Source organism: Talpa occidentalis, unplaced genomic scaffold (genome assembly GCF_014898055.3).
Source record: "Talpa occidentalis isolate TD23 unplaced genomic scaffold, MPIMG_talOcc4v2.1 talOcc4.7, whole genome shotgun sequence".
In the NCBI taxonomy this organism is placed as follows: domain Eukaryota; kingdom Metazoa; phylum Chordata; class Mammalia; order Eulipotyphla; family Talpidae; genus Talpa; species Talpa occidentalis.
The window spans coordinates 102,566,468-102,588,617 of NW_023605083.1; the positions used below are offsets into that span (position 1 = coordinate 102,566,468).

At 48.5% G+C, this 22,150-nt stretch overlaps 1 protein-coding gene across 1 annotated transcript in view; it reads left to right on the forward strand.

Annotated features, from left to right (window-relative positions):
- The window catches only part of PHF2 (PHD finger protein 2), a 64,584-nt gene extending 62,370 nt beyond the window's left edge, over positions 1-2,214 (forward strand). Inside the window, exon 22 of the mRNA XM_037494939.2 lies at positions 266-2,214. Coding sequence (XP_037350836.1) covers positions 266-354 — 89 coding nt within the window. The 3' untranslated portion in view covers positions 355-2,214. The remainder of the gene's footprint in view (positions 1-265) is intronic.
- The last annotated feature ends 19,936 nt before the right edge of the window (positions 2,215-22,150 follow it).

Here is a 22,150-nt window from a genome sequence, read left to right on the forward strand (position 1 = left end):
ACGGGGGGAGTGTGGCTCCAGGTGAGCCTGCTGCCGGGAGCTGGGGTGGGGCTTCCTGCGCAGTGATGCCGTCCCTGCCCCTCCCGCCTAGCCCTCCACTCCGCTCCTGGCCACCCAGGCCTCTTCCAGGAGCACTTGGCCAACCATTCATGATTTAGAGGGGTGCTGGGGCGTTGCAGGCCACTTCCCGGGAGGACCCCTGGCCCCACCCCTCCTTCTGCTCTCTCACTCACCTTCCTCCTTGTGTCCTTTCCCCCGCTCCCAGGAAAACGTACAAAAAAGGGCATGGCCACCGCCAAGCAGAGGCTTGGGAAAATTTTGAAAATTCATCGCAACGGAAAACTGCTCCTTTAAAGTTTGGAAAGCCAGGATCCTTCTGCTCCGCTCAGGACCCCCCGGAGCCCCGCTAAAACATCAGCCCCCAGGAGGGTGGCCACGCTGCCTCGCCCCAGGGAGGGCCTGGCCTCCTCCCGGCCACCCCCCACATGAGCATCTGTTGCTTCAGCTGGCAGAGCTCGCCCACACGGACGTCCTTTCTCAAGTTGCTTAGAGTGACCAGTTCCCAAAAAGCGGCCCTGCCAGTTTGAGGACCAATCCAGTTTCAGGACAGCCTCCAGGCACCCCTGAGCTTGGGTGTGATTGCAGGGCTTCCGCAGCTCTCCTGGGAGCAGGAGTCCTTCGAGGAAGGTGTGAGCCAATGCTCACCAGGCCCAGAGTCAGAGCTGGCCACAGGCTGGTAGCCTCCAGAGGCTTAAAAAATGGCAAAGAACACTAGAGAGGAAGAGGAGGAGAAAGCAGGGTGTTTGCGTGCCCCCCTTCTCTTCCCGAGTGATTCTCAGACAAGTCCAGAGAGTATTCGGCCCAGCCAGAAGAGGGGCCTCTGCGCTCCCTGGCTGTCGGTGGCGGGCCGGATGGCGGTGTCGTGCCCTGAATGCCCTAGGCATTTTTGGGGCGGGCAGCAGGGTCAGTGTGTTAGTGGTTGGGGAGCCTCTTGTAGGGCCCCTGGGAAGGGCTTGGGCCCAGCCATGATATGGGGCCCTGGGGGCCCAGGCTAAGCCACATGGGTGGGTCCCTTCCAGCCCGACAGCCGCACTCCCCAGCGGCACTTCTCAGAGAGGCACCTGCCCTGGACCTGGCGGGGCCACCCTGCTGAGGACACAGGCCAGGCCCTCTCTTCTCACCTGTGGGCGCTTGGTGTCGAGTGCATGGCAGATCCTGGACCGCGTGTCCGCCCATCTACACAGAGGGGCTGGATTTGTTTCTCAGGCAATCCTGTATTTTAATTTTAGATGTATTTCCTGAAGCATATTTTTCATAGAATGTAGCGTGTAAATAGCTTTTTAAATAACTTCTTTTTTATAAAAGTAAGAGTATCTTTAGGAATTTCTTTCTATAGAGTCCTTCATTAACATTTATACGAGTTTTTTGCCGAGTATGATGAACAGTTGCGTTTCTGATGCTTTTCCTTTTCCTTCTTTCTTTTTATTATTATGATTATTATTATTATTTGTTCTTTTAGGAACTAAGGTATTGCCTGAAAAACAAGTAATGTCTGTGCAGCCTTATGTCTGTCTTTACAGAAGCAAACAGTAAAAACGATCTCTTTCAGACACGTTTTGAAGATGAATCTTCAACTTGAATACCAGCTATTGTTTCCTTCCTGTATGACGAGGGTGGGGGATACAGTTATTTTATTAGCACCTTGTGAAGTGTTTCTGTGTTTTGTGATGCTGTAATTTATTAATGTTTGTAGCTTTTTATATTTGTACATTTCTTATGAGCTTTGTTTATATACCCATCCCTGGGTGTTCTGTCCACGAGGGGACGCAGCTTCGCGCAGCCTTACCCACCCGCCCGTCCTGTCGGGGGTTCGCAGCCCCTGGGCCCAAGGCTGAGGGGCAAGCCTCCCAGCTGGATGACCCTGACCCGGTGTCTGGAAGGTTCCTTTCCCTGTCCTTGAACATTTATACAATCTAACCCGGGCATCAAGCTGTGCTCTCTCTTTCTCTCTCTTTTATTTTTTTAATTTTATTATTATTATTTTGGCAACATGTACATTTCTAACAAAGTTTATCGTGGCTATTAAAGTGTTTTATTTCCCAATTCATATTACTCTTGTATCGAGTCCATGAGGTCTAAGGTAACTTAGATCAAAGTTTTAAAAGAGTAAAAATATTTCAGGTTTTGTACAGAACCATGTCTGTGTCATTTCTGTTTCCTTTGCCGCCATCCATCCTGGTAGTGAGGACAGTGTGGGGCCTGGATGTCGGGAGGGGGCGTTCCAGGCTGCAGCTTAAGAGCTGGGTGTGAGGTGGATAATCAGACCAGCCCCCCACCCCAGGCTTGACTGCCAGTGTGCCCCTTGGAAAGCCCTCAGATTGCCCACAGTACCCACATAGTGCCTGTACCCCAGAACCACAGCACCTGAGCAGATCTGCAGCTGTGAGTAGAAGATACCCTCCCAAAAGGCAACCTTCTACCAGTCTCAACCCCGAGCTTTCTCTGCAGACTCTAGAACCTTCTTAAGGTGTGTAGTTTGAGACCTATGAGCATGAGGCCAGCACCCAGGGGCAGTCAGGAATGCATATAGGATTTCTGACTGAAACCAGTGATATCCACAACAGGCCAATAAAAATGACCCCCTCCCCAATACACAGTATGGGGCTTGGTGAGGACGCAGGACCATGATGACCTTGGAGACCATCCGGAAGCATGGGCCGCAGCATAAGGAGGGCCTGGGCCTATGCTGGACATCTCAGATACTATCGGGCCTGGCACCCCTATGGCCAGCGTGAGTGGCCTTTGCATATGTTCAGGCTGGGCACTCACCCTTTGGAAGCTTCCCTGTCCCCACCCAAATATAGCCAGATTCTGCTCTGTGGTCCACCCAGGGTCCCCATCCCCTCACACATAGCCTCTGGGAGACTGTACTCTATGCAGTCCCTCCACCCCCCAAAGGCTCAGGCCAGCTGGGTTTTCAGGCTGAGCCATCTGTCCCTGGGTCCCTCCAGCCCAGTGTGGCTGTCAGACCTGGCTGCCTCCCCAGAGGGTAATCAGGAGTCAGAGAGCCTGAGAGCTAGACCCCCCGGCTGTTGCATGCCTGGAGGTGTGTTTGAGGTATCTATACCTATACTCTGGGGCACGTCTGTGTGGACCCCAGTCATGTGTCTATGGCTGTGACTGTGGCAGGGACTAGGTGCCATGGCCCTTTGGATGGCTTATTGCCTCTTGGTGCATTAGCCTGGAGTCATCGCCACCGTCCTGTCAGGTGAATAAATGGAAGCCCAGGCTCCTCACTCACCAGGCAGGCTGGGGTCAGCTGTGGGGGTGCTGTTGAGTTCAGTTGCTGTGGCCCTGGGGCGGGACACAGGATGCCAAGGCTGTCCACACAATAGGGATGGGAATCCCTTCTGCCCCTAGCTTGTGCCATTAGGCTCCTGTTCCCATCATCTCCACGCAGTGTGGAGATGGGTGCTGCAGCAGTCGCTTATTTTGCAAGGCCCTGCCTGGTGGGCAGACAGACCCCAAGCCTGCAGGAAGAGGTCCCACCAGGAGCCTGGGGCAATACTCAGAGCGGCCACCAGGGGGCAGGGGAGGGCTGGGAACCAGGCGTCCACGGTGGCAGCCTCTCATTTAGCTCCTTGTGTCCGGGACTTGTGGCTGAGAGGACAGCAACCAGCAAAGAGAATTGAAGCCATTGTGCATTGTGAGTGCTGGGAAGGAGGTAACAATAGCCAGACCAACTTCTTGACTGTCTTGCACCTGTCTGAAGCAGATGCCAGGTATTCAGGTGTCCACCTTCATGACTACCTGGAGGAAGGTCCCAGCATTGGTTCCGCCTTACAATGAATGGGAACACTGAGACATATCTGTGTGGACCCCAGTCATGTGTCTGGGTGTCACTGCAGCAGGGGGCTGGGTGTCATGCCCCTTTGCATGTCTTCTTGCCTCTTGGTGTAGTGCATCATCCTGGAGCCAGCATGAACTCAGAACCAAATACAAGCAGACCAGCTCTAGGGCCCTAGACTTTTTCAAGACCTCCAGACAGATTATCTCACAGAGATGATTGGAGGGCAGCCCCTGTGCTCCCAAGGAGGGGCTACACCAAGAACAGAGAAAGGTATTCGCCAGCCATGCAAAGGCCCTGAGGTGCAGAAAGGGCCAGGCGCCATCTTTGAGAATGGCTGGACAGAGTAGCTGAGTACAGGGGAGGGGCAGCAGCTTAGGCAGGGCAGCAGGGCCGGTCCAAGTGTGGTGCTGGGAGCTCGTTCAAAGGTAGCAGCTCTGTCCCTTTTCTTCTCTTTCCTGCCCCTTTCTCCCCCTACCCTGCCCCCCCCCCCCCCCCCGCCCAAGGAAGCCTCTTTGCAGGTGGAGACACTGAGGCGGGGCTTGTGTGGAACTCTTGGATGCAGGAGGTTTCTCACTCGGTGTGCATGGTACTGACGCTGTTTGGGGTGTGGGAGGGAGTCGAGGGCTCCCCACTGGGGGCTTAAGAGAAAGATGTTGCTAATTTAGAATCTAGTCCATGTTCCCAGCCCTGGGGACTTGTCTAATAATGATTCCCAGGAATAAGGGTGCCTAAACATCACATCACAGACATGAGCCAAGTAATGGTTTCATAAAGTGACTGTGCTACTACTATGGACACATTTCCTGAGCACCTACTATGTGCAGGGCAGGGTGCTGTGCACTTCCCTGCAGAAAATTGCTTATATTGCCTGGTGTCTACAGAAAAGACCATCTTTGACAGAAGCCCTCAGAGCACAGGACCGGCGAACAGACTGTGCAAAGACCCTCAGGCTGACCTAGTTGAGGGAGCATGGCATCAGGGGATGGAGAACTAGGCAGAATCAGGGATTCTGGTTTTGTCCCTTCCAGGCCTCAGCTAGGCTTCTTTCTCTGTGTCAGTGGCTGCACCATTGTCCCAAAAGCCTTTGGCAGCCACTGCCCAGTGCATCTGTGGGACCTCAGGGGTTTCAGCTTCCTCATCTCCAGAGTGGGCAGAGGCTGGAGGGCTGATTCCTTCCTGAATGCTGCATTCTAACCACCTGGCCCCCTGTGGAATGCTCCTCACTCCTTGACCAACCCACCTGTCACTCCTTGACCAACCCACCTGAGGCCCTGTCTCTGTATCATCTCCGTCCAGACCCACCCCAGACTTCTGGGCTTCTGCCGTTCTAACAATAAGGACAGGAATGGGTGAGAAGGCAGGCCCTAGCTGGAGCCACGGGGCAGCAGTCTTTACATAGTCTGCCCTGCATCTTGTCTACACGGCCTGCAGAGGCTACCCACGTGGGAGGCCAGTCTTAGTAGGACATAGCCAACTCAGGAGGCCAGGCCTGTTTGGGAGCTTCTACTGGAGTGAGGTGCTGTGGAGGCTTCACCAGGGGCCCCTTGGTTTATGTTCCACTGTGTTGATGCTCAATTAAACATCTACTCACTTCCAGTTTACAGTCTCCTGCTCATATTCTGGAGGGAATTCTTATTTTTCACAACCCATAGCTTTGTGTTCCCAGAGCCCAGGGGTCAGGGAGATGCTGGGTGGGGCCAGGCTGCGTCAGGGTGATGGGCTGACAGATGGCCTCCCTCCCTAGCTGCCTGCCGCCTTTCCCAGGCGAAGTCTTGCCGGCCGCCTCATCCAAACATCCCCAGGGATGCCACCTCGGCAGAAAAATGATGCTGTTCCATTAACATCTGACACGGATTTGCAGGCCCCAAACAGAGGAGCGTGCATGTAAACACCCGGCCTGGTTGGGCCCTCGCCCGGCTCAGAGCGGATCTTCATAATTAATTGTCCGCCTGGGCTGCTGGCCTGGCCCTCGCTCCAACCCCTGATATTTCAAGGTTGCAGTCTCTCCTCACCCCCTTGCAAACTGCGTTTACCCAACAGCGGATGTGCTGGCCTGCAGAGAGGGCAGAGCAGGGCCGATCTCCAAAGGCTTTGGCTTCCTCCATGCGAGATGACGCCATCACCCCCCTCCCCCAGGGGGTGGTGAAACAACCCATATGACTTGGGTGGGCCTGAGCACCCCCACACTCATCATCTGACTGTCTCAGCTTTCCAGGTGCCAGGGGAGCAGGTGCTGACAGACCACAGTTTCCATGGGACTGAGGGGGCCTTGCTCCCACATAAAACCCACCTGTGGTACTGTACCTCATCACTTCCACTCAGTTTGCCTAACTCTGTGAGTGTTATGAGGCCCCTCCGAAGTTGCTACAACATATGTCTTGTTACCTTGAATAAGGAAGTTTTTTTTCTAGAATGCTATTCTGGAATGTTCTAAAATGTTGTGTAGAGAAATCACTCTTGTGTATGTGTACACCAATAAAATCTTTTCTGCTTGTCAAAGGGAAATCTTATATAGATAGACAACAATTCTTTACATTTTGTAGACTAAGCATTGCCAGTCTCACACATTTCCTTCCTTTTGGGTTCATGTCTTCTAGAGTTAATGAAAACTGCATGATTTTGCCTATAGTGGACCATTAGAGTTCTTGCTTCTCTGAACCCTGGCAGGGACAACACCCTCTTGAGCTGTGATGTGGGGACAGTCATCTTGCCTTGGGGGTGCTGATGGTTAAAGACAGATGTTCCTGGGATCAATATCTGCTTGAAAAGTCACTTTCCCATCTTTAAATCAGAAGAAAAACTCCAGATTTTTTCCTTTTCCTTTTCTTTTTTTATTTTTAACCATCTAATTCTGACCCTGCTGTAACTCAAGGTATAGAACCTGGCTGAGTGTATCCTCCGATTATATCCCAGTGTGTGTGGGGATCAAGGATCATGAAAGTTGGTTTCATCCTGCTTCGTCAGATGTCAGTAGCCTTCCAACCTGCCTCAGTCCTTCCAGGGAGCCCTTACACTGGCCCTTCCTCATTGGTCCTTCATCGGGTACCACCTTTCCTGGAACTCCTATGCCAGCCCCACACTCCCTCTGTCACTTTAATTTCCTTGTTCACTTCTTCATTCTCCTGCTCAACTACCTTCCATGTCTTCCCTCTAACTACCTGAGGACTCCCACACTCCAAGACATTACAAAAAAATCAATGAATCCCAAAATTTGTCCTTTGAAAAGGTCAATAACATTGACAAGCTTCTAGTTAGAGAGACTAAGAAAAAAGCGGAGAAGATACAAATGCCCAGTGTTGCAAATGGTATAGTGATTATTGCTATAGATCCTGTAGTTGTTCAAAGAATAGCAAAGGAATGGTACGATCAATTTTATGCAAATAAGTTTGGTAACTTAGATGTCAAAATTCTTTGAAAGACACAAATAACCAAAACAGATACAAGAAGAAATATAAAATCTAATTAATTCCCTCTACATAAAAAATTGAATTTATAATTAAAATGTCTTCTCACAAACAAATGAACAAACAAAAATCCAGTCCTTGATGCTTCACTGGTGAATTCTAGCAAACATTTCATAAAGATAAAATATTCAAATTCTGGGCCTCCCCAGTGGCGCAGCGGTTGAGCGCTGGGTTGCAAAGCTGCCTGCAGCCTCTGCAGCGCTGGTTCGATCCCCGGCTGCTCCTGGGCCACCAGAGGAGGGTCCCACATGGCGCGCAGACCTCGCCTGCCGCCCGCTGCTCCCCTCAGCAGTGTACTTCGGTCCTTCTGCCTGCTCTGCTCCCCGCTCTGGCTCTGGTGAATTCTCTCACCCTCCCGCGCTTCTGACTGTACCCAGTGCTTGTATAAATAAATAAATAAACAAACAAACAAATAAATAAATCTTAAAAAAAAAATTCAAATTCTTTCAAAAAATATAGGATGAGGGAACTTCTTATATCACTTTATGGGTCCTGATATCAATAGAGAATCTAAAAAAGAACTATGGAACTGCTTTGAGCATAAACCAGTTTTATGTGTAATGGATAAAGAAGGAAACAAAAAAGGAAAAATGGTAAGACTGGAGGGATTAGCAGAAAAAAAAAAGCATAGTTTATCATGGCCACAGGATGAACAACTGAAAATGAAATTCTAAAGCAATGCTTTTCACAGTAGCACCAAAACATGATATACTTGGGCATAAATTTAACCAAAAGATTTGCAAGGCTTACACTATATGCTAAAAACTACAAAAACTTCTAAGAGAGATTAAAGAGTACTTAAATAAATGCTAAATTGTATTTATTGATTGGAAGAATCAATATTTTAAAATGTCAATTCCACTCAAATTTATCTATGCTTTTATTGTAATGCCAATCTTAGCAAGATTTTGTTAGTAATTGACATGGAAATGCAAAAAACCTAGAACATTCAATGCAAACAACTTTATAAAGAAGAACAAATTGGATGTAGTTGGTTGATTTCAAGATGACACATAGTTATAAGTTAAGTAAATAAAAACACTAGAATATATATGGAGCAAGATGAAATGTCCAGAAATTTGTATGTATTCAATAGATTTTCAACAAAATTACCAAGGAAATTCAATATGGAAAGGAAAATATCTTCAATAAATGGTGCTGGATACACTAGATATTTGTCTCGGGAAAAAATGGACATTATCCCTTACCTCACTTATATACAAAAATTAAAGCTAAAGGTATCAGAGGCCTTAACTTAAAAGTTAAAACTATACATCCTCTAGAAGAAAACACAGGAGAAAATGTTCATGAATTGAGGAGGTAAAGATTTCTTAGATTGCACACAGAAGAACAAAACATAAAAATTAAAATTGACAAACTGAGCTTCGTCACAATAAAAATATTTCATTTTTGTAAGTTTCTGATAAAAAAAAGTCACATGAAAGACATAAACTTACAGATTCAAGAAGCTGAACACACTCCAAATGAGATAATTTGAAAGAAATCCACACCAACCAAACACATCAGAGTTAAATTTGTGAAAACTAAAGACAAAGAAAAAACCTTTTAAAAAGGCAGGGAAAAATGGCACATCATCTATAAAAAGGCACCAAATCATATAAACAAATTCATCATCTCAAACTATGAAGTTCAGAAGGAAGGCACACAAGATTTTAAAGTGCTAGAAGAAAAAAAATTGTCAACCTCACACCCTATATTCAGCAAAACGACCCTTTGTAACCAAAGGGGAAAATAAAGACACTCTTAGATGGTTTAACATTAAATGAATTTGTTGCTAGCATATCTTTTCTTCAAAAATAGCTAAAAGAAACTATCCAGCACTAAGAAAATTATACAAAAGAAGAAGATAGGGCTTTCAGAAAGGAAAGAACATTGGACTAGGTAAAAAACAGAAGTTACATAAATGTAGTCTCATAATCTTAATTTCTTTTTTTTTAAAGATTTATTTATTTATTTATACAAGAACCATGGTACAGGCCAGATGCGTGGGAAGGTGAGAGGATTCACCAGAGACAGAGCAGGGAACAGAACAGGCAGACTGACGAAATACACTGCTGAGGGGAGCAGCAGGCGCGACAGGTGGGGTCTGCCACACCGTAATCTTAATTTCTTTAATGACATTTTGTGGTTGGGGCAAAAGTACTGGCCTCCTTAACTATGGTACTCAACATATATAGAGGAAATAATTAGCAATTTGGAAGAGTAAGGGAACCTAAATGGAAATAGAGCTTTATATAGTACTCAAACTGGTAAAATATTTACATTACCAGGTTGTAATAAGCAATGTCTGTATATGGTAATATTAACAAAACTATACAGAACTATAGACTTAAAATTATCTTGCATAAATCAAATGGAACCTCAAAAATATTCAAGTACCCACAGAAAAGCAAGAACGGAAAAGCAGAACAGTACAAAATGAACAAACAAAATCTTAATAACAAAATGACAAACTTAAGCACTGTCAATAATTGATTTAAATGTAAATGATATACGGACCTCCCTGGTGGTGCAAGGGGTTAAGAAGCAACTTATGAAGCTATCCTCAGTCACTGTAGCACGAGTTCGATCCCTGGCCAGGGAGCTACCCATACGGTGCAGCAGACCTCTCCTGACTTGCCTGATGCTCCCCTCAGCAGTATATTTCAGTCAATTTGCCTGTTCTGCTGCCCAGTCTGTCTCTGGTGAATCCTCTCACCCCCACAACACCTCTGGCTTGTACCCCAGTTCTTATATGCATAAATAAATAAATCTTTAAAAAATGTAAATGATATAAATACATCAATTAAATGTAGAGATTGACAGTATGGATAAAAATAGTTCTGATTACAGGCTGCTATCAAAAGACATACTTTGAAATAAAGATATAGGTTAAAAGTGGGAGGATGGAAATAGATATTTGCATTCCAATCATTCATTTATAAAAGGAAGTAAGCATATTAATATCACAAAAAGTAGACTTAATCTGTATGGTTTTGCTAAATATAGGATGAGAGGGTGACAATTCTTTTCTTTCAGGACTCGAAAATAATTGTGCTTAAGAACAAAGAAAGGATAAAGAGGGGCATTACCTAGTGATAGAAGCATCAATTTACCAAGAAGATTTAGCAATCCTATATGCTTATGCACTTAAAGCTGCTTCTTTGAGAAGATCAACAAAAAGATTAATCCATAGCTAGGTTAACAAAGAAGAGAGAAAACAATGGAAAACAGAATTAGAAATGAAAGTGGAGAAATGAACATAGATGGCACAGAAAAGATAATAAAACATAACCTTGAAGAAATGGAAAGTTTTTAGATTATCTTACTTTACCAAGACTTACCTGGGTAGAAACAGGAGAACTGAATAAGCCAATCACAAACCTGGAAATTAAAACAGTTGTCAAAAACCTCTCAAATCCGAAGTCCAGAATCAGAGGGCTTTACAAACAAATGCTGTTAAGCCTTTAACAAAGAAATTATGCTGCTCTTGCTCACCAAACACCAAACACCACCCTAAAACCAAAACCAGACAAAGATAGTACAAGGAAAGAAAACTGCAGACCAAAGTCTCCGATGAATATTGACGTGAAAAATTTCAAGAAATACTAGCAAATCAAATTCAACAGTTATAAGGATTATACATCATGATCAAATTTTATGATAAAACTCTAAACAAGATGGAAATAGAAGAGATCTGTCTCCACATAATAAGGGCCATCCATTACAAACCAATAGCAATATAATACTCACTGGTGAAAAACCGAGACTTTTCCCTTTAAAATCAGAAACAAGACAAAAATGCCCATTTTGGGATATAAACTTGTACAGTCATTTTGGGAAACCATCTGTATTTACCTTAAAAACTGAAAATGAAGATGCCTTATGACTCAGTAATCCCACTTGTAGGCATTTAGCCAAAGGAAATGAAAACACCAACTCAAAAAATAATATGCTCTATAATATTTATTGCAGCATATTTACCATATCTAAAATATGCAATCAGTCTAAATCATGGATAGAGGATTGGATCAAGTAGATGTGGTACATCCACACTTTGGAGTACTATTTAGCCCTAAGGAAAGACAAAAAATAGTAAAAGATGAAGTGGGAGGAATCCCGACTAATGATAAGCTTCCTTTGAAGCCACAGTGAAGACCATGTGGTGCTGACGAGGAAAGACACAGAAATCAGTGGGACAGAACAGACGGTCCAAAAAGAAACACACTCAGTATGGCCAATGTTTCGGGCAAACGTGCTAAAGCAACTCAATGGCAGAGAACAGCCTTTCTACAAATGGTGTGGAGAGAATAGCCATCCATTAACAAACCAACCAGCCTCCACCTAAATCCATACCTCATGCAAAGTTGGACTGAAAACGGAACAGCACAGTTGAAATGTGAAACTGAATGAATTTAAGAAAAAAATTAGAGAAAAATATTGCAATCTAAACTAAATAATTCTTAGACTTAATATGAAAAAAGTGATCCATAAAATGAAAATCAACCAAAAATAAAAATTTCTTCTCTGTAAAAGACCCCAAGAAGAGGATTAAAAGATGTTTGCAAGTCACATACCTGACACAAGTCTAATATCTACAGTGTATAAAGACCTCTCAAAATCTCACAGTAAAAACCAAATAATTCCATTAGAAAATGGGTTAAATGTATGAACAGACATTTCCCTGAAGATGGTACACTTAGGACAAATAAGCTCATGGAGCCATCGTAGAAGTGTGACATCACCACACACACAGCAGAACAGCTAAAAAAAACCAGATACCAACAAGCGCTGTGGGGATGCAGTAGAACTGGTCTCGCCCCTTCCTGGTGAGGAAGCAGATGGCATGGCCACTCTGCACATTTCTGAGGCAGTGCCTTTTAAGCCTGTTCATGGATTTGCTAGAACACCTGGGAAACACACTCTTGGACAATTGTCCCAAATAATGAAACTTCTTTTCACACAGAAATCGGGACAAGGAGGGTCATATGAACTTTATTTGTAAGAGCTAAAATCAGCAAAGAACCCCATGACCTTTGAAGACTGAATGTGGAATGTATGTGGAATGTAGCATGTCCACCGCCGAGAACGATGCTCGGCAAGAAAATGGAGTGAATATGGAAGCCCATAGAAATGTGGATGAATCTCCAGTGAACTGTGCTGAGTGAAAAAAGCCAGTTTCAAAAAAGACACGATTCCTTTTATGTTACATTTGTTAGAAACACAATTATAGATGGAGAACCAATAACTGGCCCCCAGAGATTAGGGCTGCGGTGGGAGCGGTTGTAAAGGGTAGCGTGAGTGGGTCTTGTGAGGGTGATACTAGTTGCATCTCGGTCATGGTGAAGGTAACATTGAATTAGACGTGGTAAAACTGCACAGAGCCACATGCATGTGTAGTGTACACGTGTGCACATGCACACCTGAGTCAGGGCTGCCAGAATGGTAGGGAACATGATGGTGCCCTGTGTGGTTTTGCACTGCTATTACATAATATGTTGACCTAGGATGGTGGCAGGGTGACGGGTGTACAGGACCTCATTATACACTTTATTGCAACTTGCTTTGATTCTTTTTTTAAAGATTTATTTATTTATGCATACAAGAACTGGGGTGCAGGCCAGAGGTGTGGGGGTTGGTGAGAGGATTCACCAGAGACAGAGTGGGGAGCAGCAGGCAAGTCAGGAGAGGTCTGCTGTGCCATGTGGGTAACTCCTTGGCTGGGGATCGAACTCGTGCTGCAGAGGCTGGGAACAGCTTAACCCCTTGCGCCACCAGGGAGGCCCACAACTTACTTTGACTCTACAATCATTTCAGAGTAAAAAGTTAAAACACACACACAGGAAAAAAAAAAAAAAGGCAAGCCAAAGTTCACAGAAAAAAAAAAATGATCAGGACTTATACATCCAAAACACAGAAAGAACTTTTGCAATCAAGAACAGGTCAAGCACAGCAAAATGGTCTTGAGAAAGACCTCTGTCAAGAAGATAGTCAAATGGGCACTAAGCCCAGGAAGAGCACTCCTGTTACTCACAGTTACAGGTACAGTAGCAGTACTCACTGCTACTGAGTCGTGAGTAACGACTCACCAGAGAACCAGATTAAATGGCAGGAGACCCCATTCACTAAGTTTGCGTGAGAACACTCATGTGGAGATGCTGACAGAGCCACCACCATTAAAGACAGGTGAGCTCATACACTTGGGGAGAATGGGGACATAGCCCCCAACCCCCAGCCTGGTCAAACATTCTGGCAGTTTCTCATTAAGTTAAACACAGTTACCATAAGACCTACCTGTCCCTAATTCTTAAGTACCTCCCTAGAGAAGGAAGACCACACACACACCCGCCTCAGCAGCTTCCTTCCACTTTAGGAAACAGCCTAAACATCTAGTAAGGACCAAGGGTGAGGATCTCTGGTGCTCCCACCCTGACCATTTCAGCCTAAAGGAGGGGCAGGTGACTCGCCATTGCAGGGACCAATCAAAATCTTGGTGCTGAGTCTAAAGCCCCATGTGCCACCCTGGGGGACAGCATCCTGTGTCCCAGCTGGAGGCTCCTCCAGTGAGAGCAGGACAATGGAGGGGAGGGGAAGCCTGGTGGAAGGACAAGGACGGCTGCTCCTATCTTCCTGTGGTGGGGTCAGTTGCTCCCAATAGGCCACTACAAGGGGAGTCCCAAGGTGCTGAGTCTAGAACCTCAAAAAGAAGGCCACAAACAATTCCGTGTTATCACCTTCAACACTCACATTTCCCCTCTTCCCCCCGCCATCTCCCCACGTCTCTCCCCAGGTCTGCCCTGCATACTCACCCTATAACCTACAACCCCAACAGCCCTGCTGGCTGCGTGGCTGCCATTGCTTCGGGACTGGAATCTTTCATGTGAAAGCCCTTTTCCTTGTCTCCTTGGGCACCATGAAACCCACGGACCCCAGCTGTCCCCCAAGGCCTGCTCTCAAGGGCTCTCCTCCCACAAGGCCTTCACTGGACTCGTGGTCTTCAGTCTTTTCTTCCAGTCTCTGTTCAGGTCTGTCCTTCTCCGGGAGGCTCTTGATCCTCCAGGCTGAGTCTGGCCCCCTGTCCGCCCCTGTGTCCCACAGTATCACGGCACAGGCCCGCTGCTGTCCCTTCCTGAGAGTTCCCTCTGATGAGCCCTCCATCCCGCAGCCTCTTCCTGCCACATGTAGCCTCTCACTTTCCAGCCCTGTGCCCACGGAGGAAAGACGCCGGGATTCTGCTGGGACAGGGGCCGGAAACCTGCATTCAATCTCTGAGCGGCGGCCTTACCTGCATTGGAAATGCCAACCTGGTAGGTGTGGTGGCCCGTTTGTGGGTTCAGGGCTGATTTGTTAAAAGGTTTTATGAAAGTGTGCTAAATAGACCATGCAATTGTGAGCCAGTTCTTCTCTGTGGAAATTACTCAGCCATTTGGTTTTTATTTTTGCAAACGCGGTTCGGCCTTTTTGAACACTCACTTGATACGCCTTTGCTGCCAAAGCAACAGGAAGATATGCTTTGAATTCTCTGTAAAACCCCCATGTAAACACCAGGCTTAGGGGTAATTGCAACAGAACCCAGCTCTGCTTGGGAGCCTTCCCTGCCCCCCTGACTACTGAGGGGAATGCTTTGCCCTTGGGTCCCCTGCTGGCCGCCAGCACCCACCCCCAAAGCTTCCAGGGCCTAATTATGCCAGTGGGCCCCTCCCCAGACAGAGCAGTGGGCTTCTGGGAGGATTTTCTTGGAGGGAGTGTCATTTCCAGGGGCTCTAGCCTCTGGATGCCCTGTCCCGTGTGTCTCTCCCCAGTGGTGCTCACCTCTCAGCTCAGGTTCCCCAAGTCCAGTCCTGGGAGCCTTGTTGAATTCAATTTAGGTTCTGAGCAGCTCCTACCTTGTCTGACTTGGCTCCTGGCTGATGCCTGGTCTCCAGGCCCACCCCCACAGGCCACCCAACCGGGCTTGCTCCTTTTGCCTACACCACCTGGCTCCCCTCGTCACCTCCCCTGGGGCAGCCTTAAGGGTCCTGTCCACTCACCGTCCGAATGTTGCCCCCCAGAAGCCATGTACTCCTGCTTCACAACCTTCCTGAATCTTCCACGCTGAAACATGTCACTTTGGATTGGACTATCTAGGAGTCCTGGGTGGGAGCCTGCCCAGGAAATGGCTTGTGTGCAAGGTGAAGAGGTATCTTTCAGACCAAGTTTCCCAATACAGAAGACTGGCCATCCCAAGACCACATTTGGAATCCATACAACCCAGTCCAGCCAAGTCCAGGGGAGTCCAGGGAAAAGGTCAGGTGAGGAGAGTAGGGGTGTGAGACTTCCTTGGAGGGGGCTAAGTAGGCCTCCTTCCTGGGAGCAAATCTGGCGGGGGGCGGGGGGGGACTATTCTGCAAGTCACAGGAGTTTGTCTCAATTATCAGGAGACTATAGCCTAGAGGAGAAAAGTCGGGTCCCCAGGCCAATCATCTCCAGGCCTAATGCAGGGACCCCATGTGGTCTCCCCTGCTCTGAACAGGTCTGGTGGACCCTGAGCTGGAGGCTGGACACAGCTTCCAAGGTTCCTGACTTAAGAGCAGAGTTACTTTAGGCTGCTTTGTACTTTGGGAACCTGGAAAAATGTGGCTCAAATAGCAATGGGACTGTGAGTCGTGGTGTAGGGTAAGGTAAAAGGTCTCAGGCTTTTCTGCCCTCCCGCCATCAGGATAGATGAGGGAACCCTGTGATCCTGAATGCATGCCTGATGGCGGGCACCTGAAGTGGGCACCTGCGCTAAGACTGTGCTTTTAAGGGCGGCGTCATGGGGACGCCAACAGCAGCAGAAGCTGAAAGAGAAGCCGAGAAAGCAGCAGCAGAAGCCGAAGAGAAGCCGAGATCACGAGCGCCCAGATAGAGTGAGGATTTGCTGGGGGCTGGGAGGCCTGACAGCCTCCCGGCCCCCCAGCACCCCTGCCTGCCATATACCTGGTGAACCCCAATAAAAGACCTGCAAAAAACCACTGAGGACTCTGACTTCTCCTTTACCCTGTCTGCATGGGATCAGAAAATCTGCACTGTGGTCCCTTCCTGACCTCAACACGTGGCCTTAGAACCTCAAGTTCACAGTCCCCTCATGCTGTGAAGAGATGGGCATGGGGCCCCAGGAGGGGTGTGAGTAGCCCGTGTCATTGTCACTCACTCATTCACTTATGCATGTGTACAGACACTTATTCACCCATGCACTCACTCATTCATTCATTCATTCACTCATTCATTCATTTGTCACTCCCCAGAGCTACTGGTCACTGAGGGTGGCTTGGGCACTACTCTAGCCTGATGGTGAGTCCCTGATGAGCCTGGGTTGGTGCGGAGGCAGAAACTGAAACATACATTGACCACAGGTATTGCAAAACCCAGCGGAGCCCCAGGAGGGCGTAGGTGGGGAATGGAGGAATGAGTGATAACCTGCTCCAGCTGTGGGCACAACATAAAGGACTTGGTGACAGCAGTGAGGGTGGGGCTGCCCACGGCCACAGAAAGGTCTCTGAACTGCTCAGTCTCCCTACAGTGCACAGGCCCATAGAATCTGGTCAGAGGACCAGAAGGCCCCCAATCTAGCTTCCACCCAAGAATGGAAGTTTCTGTCCTGCCAGCTGCTACCTCCCCTGCTCATATGCCCCAGGTGGGCCCTTCTCCTGTCAGGGACCTCCCTCTTTCAGCTGAGAGATCAGCAGAGCCCGGAGGGTAAATGGGAAGCAATGCAGAGACTGACCATCAGGCTGGTCTGTGACCGGCCTGCCAGGTGCGGGCCCCAGAGAATCAGTGGATTTCTTTGTGCCTCAGTTTCCTTATCTGTGGCAACATGGAGATTGTTCCCAAACATGCAGTGCTGTGGTGAGCGGTTAGCATAGTAATGTGTGTGAAGCTCTTCACTCCGCCAGCATGTGATGTGCTGAGTTACTGCTATAACTTGATTCCAGAGATGCCTGTTGCATTCCCCAGCTAGGACTCTGCCTCTCAGGTCATTTCTGGGGGCTGGGGAAGCTGGGGTGGTGGGGGGTGAGGTGGGGTGGGTGGAGGTATGGTCCTGTAGGGTAAGTAAAGTATCAGGCTTTTCTGCCCTCCCGCCATCAGGATTGATGATGGATCTCTGTGGCCCTGAATGCATGCCTGATGGTGGGCACCTGGAGTAGGGTGTGGGCATACGTAGGTGGGTACACCTGGGCTGAGACTGGGGTTTATAAGGGAGGTGGTGCAGAGCAGACCACCAGGAAGGAGAATAAACCGCAGCAGAACCAGCAGAGAAGCAGAGGCCACGAGAGAACGCCAGAGAGCCCAAAAAGAGTGAAGATTCGCAGGGGGGCTAGGAGTCCTGCCAGCCTCCTGGCCCCCAGCACCCCTGCCTGCCATGTACCTGGTAAAATGGCAATAAAAGCCTGAAAGCCACCGAGGGCTCCAGGACTCCTCCTTCACCTGTCTGCTTGGATCCTAGAAAAACTGCCTGTGCCATCCCGCCGCTACAAGTCCTTTCTACTGTGAAAAGTCAAAGGCAAGACCGCGGGCAGTGAGTGTTAGTCTAGGCAGCACGCAGTATGAGATGGGGACCCATCTACAGTCTGAGCCAGAGCCTTGGCCTGTCTAGTGGCCTCGGTAAGCCCCCACCAATACTTCCTAGAACTCCCACTGGGGGATCCCTACAGCCAGGGCTCACAGGGCCTTGAGGAGCAGCCTAGATCAGTCATGGGGAATCTCAACCACCCTATTCTTGTTATAATAGTCACCTGGAATAAAACGAAGTCACCTAGATGCTGGGCTGGGTCTAAGTGAACCTGTCCTCCAGGCCATGTAGAGATGAGGCTGTGCTGTCCCCGTCCTTCACCTTGGCCAAGAGAGGGCCCTTTGTCTGTCGCATGGGGCCCCGGTGGCCCTGGAGACAGCAGAGATTTAACAACAGGGTTCCAGAGGTGAGAAAACTGACAAGGGCACACAGCCCTGGCTGTGTGTGTCCAGCAAGGAGGGACCTGCAGAAGGAGAGGAAGGGAAGGTGCCTCCTTGAAAGTGGATGTCTGAGATAAGGCCTGAGGCTGGTGCAGAACTATGGAAACCCCCCTCCTGCCCTGGTTGGGACAGGTGGTACAAAGGCCCTGGGGTGACCCTGAGCTGAGAGTGTTGGTGCAAGGTGTGGCTCAGGAGAAGAGGGGAAGGACATGGGCTCAGAGACCTCTGGCGTGGTCGGCAGGCCTTGCCAACCTGAGGGGTACAGGGTGGAGGAGTGTATGAGTATCTCAGAGGTCACCCCATATCTGGCTGTCCCTCCTTTCCCCACTTCAGGTCACATGTGGGGTCAGTGCCAAGGCTGTTGCCCTCCCTCCCAGTCCCACCTCTGCTCCTGGATTCCTTCCTGGCAATGGGCGGTGGATCAAAAGGCCCCCTGGGGCTTGGCCTTGCCCATCAGGGAAACATCACATTGCTCTGGAATGAGGTGATTTCGAGCAGCCGATGCAAGGAAATGGGTATTTATGTAACGGTGGGCATGGTTTTTATTTTCTCTAATTTTCAGATTACTTTCGATTAGGCCTCTTCGGAGTAGAAAAGGCTTGAAGTGAAATGGATCCTGCCTAAATCATTACGGCCTGCCAGGCCCCAGGCCGCCTCTGCAGACAATTACCCCGGACCCCAAGGTTAGGGGGCAAACTCCAGGCCGGGCACTTCCTCGCTCATAGCACCGGAGAGCCCCGGGCGGCCAAACTGCCTTTGTGAGGCCTGGACACACAGCGGCCATTGATTCTGAGGTCCCCCTGGCCAGAGAGACTGGGGAAAGCAAAGGTAATTCCTACCAACATCTGGACTCTATCTCTTCTCCCGCCCTCAACTTGGGACAAGGTGGGGGAGGGGGAGGGAAAAAGGGAAAAAGTGCCCAGGCCAAATTCAAATGCTTTCATAAATTTTGCACCAGAAATGTTTTGACATGAGTATTTTTGTCAGTCTCCAACTTTTGCCAAAAGAAACTCTACTCCATACCACAGCTCGAATACAGTCTCTCCATGATTCTGGAGCCGTTGGGAGGCCGGGTAGCCTCAGCCTCCAGCACCTGCAAGGCACGTGGGCCTGGCGCCTGGCCTGGTGTGGCCAAGGGTACAGCGGAGGTTGGGGTGAGGGGTTAAGAGGTGATGGTGGTGGCTGGTCTCCATCTAGAGGGCCTGGTGTGGTACCCCACAGCCAGGGGTTGCTTTCCCAATGTGCACCCACGGAGCGGTCCTGCCTAACGCGATGGGGGTAGCTGTGGAGGACAGCAGACAGGAATGTGAACCTGAAGGAGGGAGAGGAGAGCTGACACCTTTGGAGAGAACCACACACGCATGTCAATCGTGGGCTCTTCTGCAAAATTGAAAAATGTAGTCATTTTTGTTTTTCTTGACTATAATTTTCCGTTTTCCTACAATCAATAGGAATTACTGAAAATGTCATTTAAAAATATATTTCTCTTCCTCAAAATAATAAAAATAGAAATGTCATATGATCCTGTAATTCCACTTCTGGGTACATACTCAAAAGAACTGATGAATGGAGAAACATGTGTTTCATCCAAACAATAGAATATGATTCAGCCTTAAAAAAATGAAAGCTCTGACACCTGCCACAGCATGGATGAACCTTCAGGACAATTCACTTAGTCAAATAAACCAAACAAAAGAAAATAGGTATGTATAATTCCTCTCTGGTGAGGACCCCAGAGAAGTCAAGTTCACATGGAGTGGGAGGGTGGGAGCCAGAGGCTGGGGAGGGTGGGTAGGGAGTTAGTGTTTAATGGGGACAGAGTATGTTAGGAAAAATGAAAACGTTTTGGAAATAGATGGTAGAGATGGTTGCACAGCAATGTGACTATTCTGTACACTTAATGCCACTGAGCTGTACACTTAAAAATGGTAAATTTTATGTTATGTGTATTTTACAACATACACAAACACATACACACACAAATTTAACAAATTCTTGTCACCCCTTCCTGCCAAATCAGTTGCCCTCTTTGCTGCAGAGAACCTACCCAAAGGTGTTCCTGGGGACTGTGGCCCAGATGGGCCTGGCTGGAAGGTGGCTCCACACTTGCCCATAAAATGGGACTCTGCCTCCCCCAGCAGAAGGCCAGGGGAAAGGTCAAGCGTTCCTCAGTCAGTGTCTGGGGCTCAGTGGCTGTCAGGGAATTTGACAGGAGCAAGGCAGGGTTCTGTGGGGCCAGGCTGGGTGGCTGCCTTCTTTGGACATCTCTGGCTTCCCTGAACTGGTCTCCTGAGGACATCCAGGCTACGCTAAGAAGAGCCAAGGAGAATGAACTCTGAAGGGTCGCTGGGCCTGGAGATGAGCGGGAGCAGCACTGACACAGATAAGGCAAGCTCCTCCTCCTCCAAGCCTCAGTTTCTCCATCTTTACAGGGGATGGTGGTGCTGGGGTTGTTGCCAGGGGTCGTGGCGAGCCCTGAAGTAGTGGTTTCTGCACATAGAAGCCTGAACCCCAGAGGTGGTTTATGAAGTAGGCCTGTACTTGTCCCTCTACAGATGGGTGACAATATTGGCTGAAATTGTTTTTATCTAAGAAATGGGAAGCCCCTGTGCTCATTCATTGTTTCGTCCAAAATACTTCTCTGAGGACCTGGCTAGAAGCCAGGTGTATATAAGGGGAGTCCCTTCCTGGGCCTACAGGCCGGGTGGGGACAGGTTGCAACTGGATGAGCCCAGATAGAAAGGTCAAGTGCCACTTGACAGAGGGACAAAGGCAGAAGTGAGGGCCATGAGTGCATGCTAGTGGCCTGGGGGAAAAGCACCCAGGAGGGAACCGCCTTGGGAGGAGGAACACCTGGCAGCATGGGTGAGGGGGCATGTGCCTGAGGACTGGCTCTTTCTCTGCTTTTGTTATGTTTGGTCTCTAGCTTCTTCCTCACTGATCAGGACTAACCCTGGGCACCAGGGATATGGGTGTTTGGGCAACTCCACTAGCTTGCTGAGCAGAGGTCTCTTTTGAACAAAGTGTGTGACTAAGAGGGGAGGACCTGAACAAGTCTGTCTCTGGCATGAGACATCCAGGATCGGGTCTAGTAGCCATAAATTCTCCCACAAACCACATAGGTGTTGATCACAGGAATTGACAGCAGTGATTTAGGGATATCTGTGGGCCACACAGGACAGAGGGTATGCCTGAGCAATGAAGAGTCTCTGTGGTTTTCAGCCTCTGGGATTTAGGGGGGCTGTTGCTGCAGCAGAGCAACATGATGGTGATGGTGCAGACATGTCACATAAATAATGGAATTTTCTGGAAAATATTAGGAATGCTGTGCCTCCCTGGTGGTGCAAGGGGTTAAGTACCACATTATGAAGCAATTGCAGCCTCTGCAGCACAAGTTCATTCCCCGGCCAGCCAGGGAGCAACCCACATGGCGACCTGTCAACCCAAGCCTGTCTCTCCTGCTGCTCCCTTCAGCAGTGTATTTCATCAGTCTGCCTGTTCTGTTCCCCACTCTCTCTGGTGAGTCTTCTCATCCCCTGCATCTTTGGCCTGTACCTCAGCTCTTGTATGCATAAATGGATAAATCTTTAAAAAAAAAAAAGAAAATATTAGGAAATCTGATGTCATGAGGCCGTACCACCCAGGTGGCAACCAGTGGATGGGGCAGCTTTATTCTGGGGTAGGACAGTTCAAGTTGCCTCAGTCTCCTCAGTGCATTGGCTCAACCATGTGCCTCTCCACCCCCAGTGGCCTCTGTCACTCTGAGTCTCCTCTATGAGGACTCCTGCTCCCAGGACAGGCTCTGAGACCCAGCTGCCCTGGTGTTTGAGAGGCTGCCACCTTATTTGCATCCACCACTGGCTGG